The sequence below is a fragment of the Otolemur garnettii genome, unplaced genomic scaffold (assembly GCF_000181295.1).
Source record: "Otolemur garnettii isolate 467f Iridium unplaced genomic scaffold, OtoGar3 scaffold00108, whole genome shotgun sequence".
In the NCBI taxonomy this organism is placed as follows: Eukaryota; Metazoa; Chordata; class Mammalia; order Primates; family Galagidae; genus Otolemur; species Otolemur garnettii.
In genome coordinates this window covers 849,543-856,943 of record NW_003852503.1, presented here as the reverse complement: position 1 = coordinate 856,943, position 7,401 = coordinate 849,543, and the positions used below count along the sequence as shown (strand labels likewise).

The window sequence follows — 7,401 nt, the reverse complement described above, 5'->3', positions numbered from 1 at the left end:
AGAAGAGTAAAAGGAAGCACAGAGAGGCTAATTACTCATCTAAGGTGATGGTTGGTAGGGAAGAACGGATGCAAACCTAGGCAGTCTGGGCCAGGAGCTGCACACCTACCCACTAGGCTCTTTGTTTTTTTGCAGTTTTTGGCTGGGGCTGGGTTTGAACCCGCCACCTCTGGCATATGGGGCCGGCACCCTACTCCTTTGAGCCACAGGTGCCGCCCTATGTGCTTTGGGTTTTGGGGGGGGGGGATGGGAAACAGGCGTGTCTTTAAACCCTACTTGGCTTATAGCAGCCCCAACTCACATGATTCTGTTTATTCCTTCTAGAGAAGCGAATCCTGAAAGTGGCCGTTCCGCTTTTGCTGTGCAAGAATGGAGGCCCCGCTGGTGAGTCTGGATGAAGAGTTTGAAGACCTGCGGCCCTGCTGCTCGGAGGACCAGGAGGAGAAGCCACGGTGTCTCTATGGCTCATCTCCCCACCACCTAGAGGACCCCTCCCTCTCGGAGCTTGAGAATTTTTCTTCTGAAATAATCAGCTTCAAGTCCATGGAGGACCTGGTGAATGAGTTTGATGAGAAGCTCAATGTCTGCTTTCGGAACTACAACGCCAAGACGGAGAACCTAGCTCCGGTGAAGAGCCAGTTCCAGATCCAGGAGGAGGAGGAGACTCTGCAAGATGAGGAGTAAGACGTCTTAATTGCCCTCTCCTGCTTCCGTCAAGAACCCTGTAGTCTGCTGGGGCTCCTTGACATAGGGCTAGTTTCTGTCTGTAGGATTATGGCATGTCACTGACATTTTTACGTGTCAGAGGGGCAGTCCCCGGGTCATTGCTCACGTTATTTTTTATATATCCCGTCACAGTCAACTGCAAAGAGGTTCTTTAAGTTGTAATCTTTTTTTTTTTTAATTATTGATGAGGAATCATTGAGGCTACAAAGAGCTAGGTTACACTGCTTGCATTTGCTGGATAATGTCCCTCGAATAACAGTGTCCCGCCCCCAAGAGGTGTGTCACATGCCATGGCCCCCCACTCCCTCCCTCCTTCCCTCTCTCTGCTCTCCCATCCCCCTTCCCCCCACTATGTACTAGGTCATCAATTGTCCTCATATCAGAATTGAGTACATTGGATCCTTGCTTCTCCATTCTTGTGATGCTTTACTAAGAAGAATGTATTTCAACTCCATCCAAATTAACACGAAAGATGTAAAGTCACCATCTTTTTTAGGGGCTCAGTAGGATCCCACGCTATACATATAGCACAGTTTATTAATCCATTTCTGGATTGGTGAGCATTTAGGTTGTTTCCATAATTTGGCAATTGTAAATTGAGCTGCAATAAACAGTCTAGTGCAAATGTCCTTATGATAAAATGATTTTTTTTTCCTTCTGGGTAGATGCCCAGTAATGGAATTGCAGGTCTAGTTTGAGTTCTTTGAGAAATCTCAGAGGAATGAAAGATTTTAGATTCTCCTAGATACAAAATCGAATTTCAGGAGCACAGGAAATTTCAGAGTCTATCTTGAGCTTTCTTTATGTCAGTGAAAATCCACCCAGAAGAATCAGAAAGAAATTAATTAACCATGATGGAGGAATCTATGTCATTGGACAAATGTGCTTCAAGGAACACCAGAATTATGGAAGTCTCAAAATTGTTTACAACTCCTCCCCCCTCCCCTGCCAGGCCTGAAAAATTATCTACAGATGTGTTTAAATAAGAAAGCGTTTAAACTGAACTGAGGACTTAGAGAACTAACTGCCCTGGACAAAATAAAGGTGAAAACTAGATGATGTGGTTTTAGAATTGACACATTCCTTTTTTTTTTTTTTTTTTTGACAGAGCCTCAAGCTCTCCCCCTGGGTAGAGTGCTGTGGCTTCACAGCTCACAGCAACCTCCAACTCCTGGGCTCAAGCAAGTCTCCTGCCTCAGCCTCCCAAGTAGCTGGGACCACAGGCACCTGCCACAATGCCCAGCTATTTTTTGGTTGCAGCCATCATTGTTGTTTGGCGGGTCCGGGCTGGATTTGAACCGGCCACCTTAGGTGTAGGTGGCTGGCGCCTTAGCCACTTGAGCCACAGGCGCCGAGCCAGAATTGGCACATTCCTTATGTCACTTATTAGTTACTTTCTAATTAGTGTTATTAGTCAAGAAGAAGGATCTTCTTAGCAAAGTATTATTGGAGAAGGTTCTAAAAAGAGAAGAAGGGGATAAGGTGTTGCCTACGTTTTAAAAGGGTGTTTGGGACACAGTAGTTCTCTGCCTCTCTATTCACAGGGGATACCTCACAAGACCCCCCAGTGGATGCCTGGACCCACTGATAGGACTGTACCCTCTAGAAACTATGGTTATTTCCTACACAGACATATACATGATAATGTTTAATTTATAAGTAAGGCACAGTAAGAAACTACTAACAATAACATAATTAATGGAGCAATTATAACAATATGCTGTAATAAAAGTTATGTAAATGTATTCTCTCTCTTTCTCTCTCTCTTTCAAAATATCTCATTGGGCTGCATTTTGGGTACCCGAAACCTTAGGGAGCAAAATAAAGATAGGGAGGACTACCCTCCCCACAGATAAGGGAGGACTACTGTCTGCACGAATTCCCTGTAGAGATAAAATATGCATCGCTTGTTCTTTAGGAATCACAAAAGAAATGTCAACAGGTTTGGTCATGGGAGTTTGGAGCAAATGTCCTTTTGCTTTCTCTTTTTATGAACTCTAGTGGGAAGAGTTGCCCATAAATAATGGGGAAAAGGCATTTGAGAGCATTTGAACCTGAACCTGACTTGTATTTGGGGGAGGGTTGCATAGTTGATGACGACAAAGATTGTACCTCTCTGAATACAGGGACTATATCTCTCTCCCTCTTACTCCTTCTTCTATCCCCACTGTCTAACACAGTGCGTGGTGTGCGAGATATGATTAATTACTATTTTTGAATGAAATATGGAATATTGAACGAACTGGATGAGCAATAATAACTAGCCTTGTAGATACATGCAATGTTATTTCCAGGCCTGGGCCGTTTCCTTCTTTTCTTTTAATTAAGGCTTGCCCCAAGGTATGATCATAGAGAGCATTTCGCCCTGGTGACCAGTACTATACACGTGGGCTGTGTGTTTCAATTCAATTTTACGTTTCAAAGAGATTTTCTTTAGATTCTGAACCTGTTATAATTTGCTTGGCTACTATAAGTCAAAAAAGAATGGCTCTGAGACTTTACCACGCAGAGTATTTTTTCATTCCAGTGCACTAGGCAATGAACTAGTAACACAAAGACTATGAATTCCAATTTTCATACTCTCACTAACTGTCTGTGTGACCTTGGGCAAGTCACTGAACTCTCATTGACTGTGTGGGTCCCCATCTATGAAACCTCCAGAGCTCAATCTCGATGACGCTAAGGACTTGCAGAGAACCTAATCCCTTACCTCACCCAGGATGTGCTCTGAAAATGACCTTTTAAGATGCGCCCCATTCCTTTTCCTTCCAACAAATCCTTGCCTTCTTATCTAAACCCCTCTGCAGCCTCATTAAGGATGAAGGTTCAGCGGGCAGGCTTTTATTCTCTTCTGGCACATTAACAGAGGCCATTCAATGTTAATGACCACCACAGGGGATTATTGGGCTTCTCAGCCTAATTTTTTTGACTTGACGGCGTCATTGACTGCCTCAGCTAACCAAAGGTTAAATAGTTCCTTGGAGATAAGGTATGATTTGGGGACAGCGTAGAGAAAGGCAGCTGGGAAGAGAGAAATTTACACTGCACTATTAAGTGTTCAGTGTATCTAAAGCCTCCTTACGACTTAAAATAAAAATCAGAATTATATTCACACTTTGTTTTACAGACACCATCAGATATTTCAACTATGAGATTGTAGCTAAGTAAAGGGAAAGGATGATTTAATATCTAACCTGGCTGCAATTATCTCTAGAGCATAGTTCTGGTGTTACTGTAACAAACTTGCTTAGAGGAACGTTTGAGCCACAAATGAAAAGTGTTTTTGAGGGCTGAGGGTTGGACGGCGCAGCCAATTAAGAGGAGCTTAAAACAAAAGCAGGTTAAACCGACCTTCTTAAAGACAGCACAAATAGTGAAACAAAGGCAGTGAGTCCCTTAGAACAACTTCTTCAGAGATTGTTTGGAACTATTCGGCCAATAGGGAATTGGCTGAGATTTGTGAACTTATCTCTGATTTGTCAGGGCACAGAAGTTCTAGGCATTAAAGGAATGTTCGATTGGAATATATATTTTCTGTTTTTGAATTCAGAAAATACCCCAGACTCTCTCCTTGGTGTGAGCTGTGGTCACCCTTTTTCTTTGCCGTAAGAAATCAGACCTGGGGGCCAGAGCCTCTTCGAGGCCTCTACAAAGTGGGGACAATCCTCACCTTACCTCCTGCCTCATCTGGGGTCCCTGTCAGAGCCTTTGACAAGTACCTTGAAGACAGAGAGACCAAAAAGGGGAGAACAATGGCTGTTTCTAGCTCTTCAGATGGAATGATTGGGTTAAAAGTGAATGTTAAAAATAAAGTGTGCACAGTAAATAAACTGCCTGTCATCAGACACACTTCAAGCTGAAGACAAGTAAATACCGGATAGTCAGATAGAGAGAGCCGCCAAAGAGCTTTGATGTTTAAGAGATGTAATTGTCTTCTTAGCAGTTCAATTTCCCCTTATAGAGAGAAGGCAGAAACAGTATTGATTCTACATAACCATTTGAAGGAATCTAAAAGCTTGTGCAAAGACATTCCTGAGCTGCTAATAATTCCTGCTTTCTAAACATCCATGGAAAATGTGCACCCAGGTTAATATACATCTGAGTGTGGACAGTGGCCTGACTGGACACCAACAAAACGCTGGACAAGGAAAGTAGCCGGCCTAGGGGGCGTTCAGGGAAATGTCACTGCATTAGAATTCTAATCAGCCCTTTACGCTGCCCCATGTTGTCAGATATAGGCACATGGGGGTGTGTATGAGTGAGAGAGAGAGGGTGTGCATGTGTGTGTTTATTTATCAGACTGACAAAGCCCCGATGGCGATGTTGCCAGGTCCAGGCCCTGCAGCTCTTTGTAGACTTGTCTTGGCACCACCCACTCTGTTGGGTTTGCTCATACTAAGACAGCATCCTTTCCCAAATCCCCAGCCCTTGGTGCTGCAAGATAGCTGAGTCAGTTCTGCAGGCACCTAAGTCCAAACTATAAAATGTGCACCTGAAAATGTCTTTCCTATTATAGGGAGGAGACAGCAGATTGGATCTCGGGCGTCATGGCAGCATAGGGATAGTAATGGAAGCAATCTGTTGGATCTTAGTTCTTTGATAAATGGTAGAGCAGATAGCTTTCAAGGTCTCCTTTCTCCAAGATAAGAGTAAATAGCAGGATGCTTCTCAGATAAGTGAAATGCTATGGTCCTCCTCAGAGTACTTATAAAAAGGAACACATTTGTCCCCAAGAACACCGCTTGTGATGGGGTAGACAGACTCTCTGGGGAGAAAAGCCCTTCCCACTCCTGCTCATAGAAAGGTTGGGTCCCCCTGACACCCTCCCTTCTGCTCCTGTGGCTGCTGCCTGGGTGCCAGTGCTTTGCTGCTGCTCCCATTTACCCTTCTGGGGCTGGAGATCTAGGCAGAAAGCAGTTGTGTGCCCCTGTGGCCTTGGCCAGTCCTCCTTTGGTAGACGGATGAAAGCACGAAGTCCGAATGTAGGTGTGGATTTTTCATGCAGGGTCTGTTTCTAAACTGCTGTTCTAGCTTGCGATTTGGAACTTGGTGTGCTATTCTGAAGTCCATGACAATGCCAACCACGTAATTCATAGAGTTGGGATAGTTAAGTGGCTAGGAATATGGGCTTCGTAGCTGTATCGTCTGCGTTCAAATCCCACCTTTATACCTTTACTGGCTGTGACAGATTGGATGAGTTAATTAACTTTGCTGTGTTTCAGTTTTTTCTCATGTTATGAGGAATGAATGACTTAATAACACAAAGGGTTTAGAATAACACCTGGCTCTTAGTAAGTGGGGACTGCTATTATTACCGTGTTTCCCTGAAAATAAGACCTACCCCCAAAATAAGCCCTAGTAGGATTTCTATGCATTGGTTAAATATAAGCCCTACCCTGATAATAAGACCTAGTGAGAGGAAGACATTTCAGCATGGAGAGGAAGACATTCCCTGAAAATAAGCCCTAGTGTGTCTTCTTGAGAAAAAATAAATATAAGACAGTGTCTTATTTTCGAGGAAACACGGTATTGCTAAATGGACATTGAGTGAGTGTGAAAAAGGTACACAGTGATTATAAAGAGAGGATACCTTCTTTTTGTTTTAGAAGTTATTCATAACTTTCAAAGGATAAAAAGTATGTCAGGAAGGAAGGAGAAAAGCTGGACAAAATGTGAAAGAGAACGAGGATGGTTTAAAATGCTGAGGAGGTGAAGGTTTAGGGAATTGTCATTAAAATCCTAGAATTAGAAGATAAAGTCCAGAGCATGTCAGGGAAGGCTCAGAAGAGGAAAGTGAGTGCTGTCTAAATGATCTGAGAGAGGCCCCTGGTTGTCTCTTTAAGGATATAAACAGTCTCAAGGTCATTGGAAAATGTCTGGTCCATTAAAGTTCTCAGCTTCCTTCCAGCCTAGGAGAGGTACAAAAGGTTTCTGCCTATTTTAGACTTTGCTGAATTTCATTTCTCCGGGCACTTCCTGCAGGGAAAAATCTGAAGGTCAGTGCCTGCACGAGTGCTGTTCATTCCTGCAGCACAGAATGTAACGCAGTGATGTAAAGAGGGGACCTATGGTGGCCTTTCCAGTGGGTGTGGCGCCATGGAGTTGTGTCTTGGACATGGCAAATCCTATTTGCCTCTTGGCTCTAGAATGCTAATAGGACCTGGATTTAGAATTAGCCTGGATTAATGCAGCTCTAATAGGTACTATTTGGTACTATTAGGATTAGGCTGTAACCCACAGTTTAAGAAGTAGGTTCTGAAATCCTGCTGAGAAGATGTCTAATGAGCACTTGATGAGTTTTCTCCAAGTGCACTCTTGCAATGCTAGGGAAATAATGAAAAAGCTAATGCCCCAAGCTCCGCCCTTAAATTGTGTTTTCCTGGGTTCCTTTTATTATTTTTTTTAATCACCAATTGTGTGTTTTGTGCACTAGGAAAATCTCTTTATTTAGGTATCCATATAGCAGATATCGTTCCTAATTTTGTTTATATTAACAGACCTCCCTTCTCTATTTTCTGATTTTAAGCATTTCTGCTCTGAGATAGATAGATAGATTCAAATAGGTAGATGTATAATATTTACACTCATCTTTTTGGAATCTTAAAGTGTATTTTGCTATGCTTTGAATCTGGTCCCTTTATGTACATATTTGCTATTTTTTTTTTTTTTTTTTTT

The 7,401-nt window shown here is 42.9% G+C and overlaps 1 protein-coding gene across 1 annotated transcript in view; it reads left to right on the top strand.

Moving 5' to 3' along the window:
* Positions 1-363: 363 nt before the first annotated feature.
* The window catches only part of FEZ1 (fasciculation and elongation protein zeta 1), a 38,438-nt gene continuing 31,400 nt past the window's right edge, over positions 364-7,401 (top strand). The window contains exon 1 of the mRNA XM_012809605.2: positions 364-680. Coding sequence (XP_012665059.1) covers positions 370-680 — 311 coding nt within the window. The 5' untranslated portion in view covers positions 364-369. The remainder of the gene's footprint in view (positions 681-7,401) is intronic.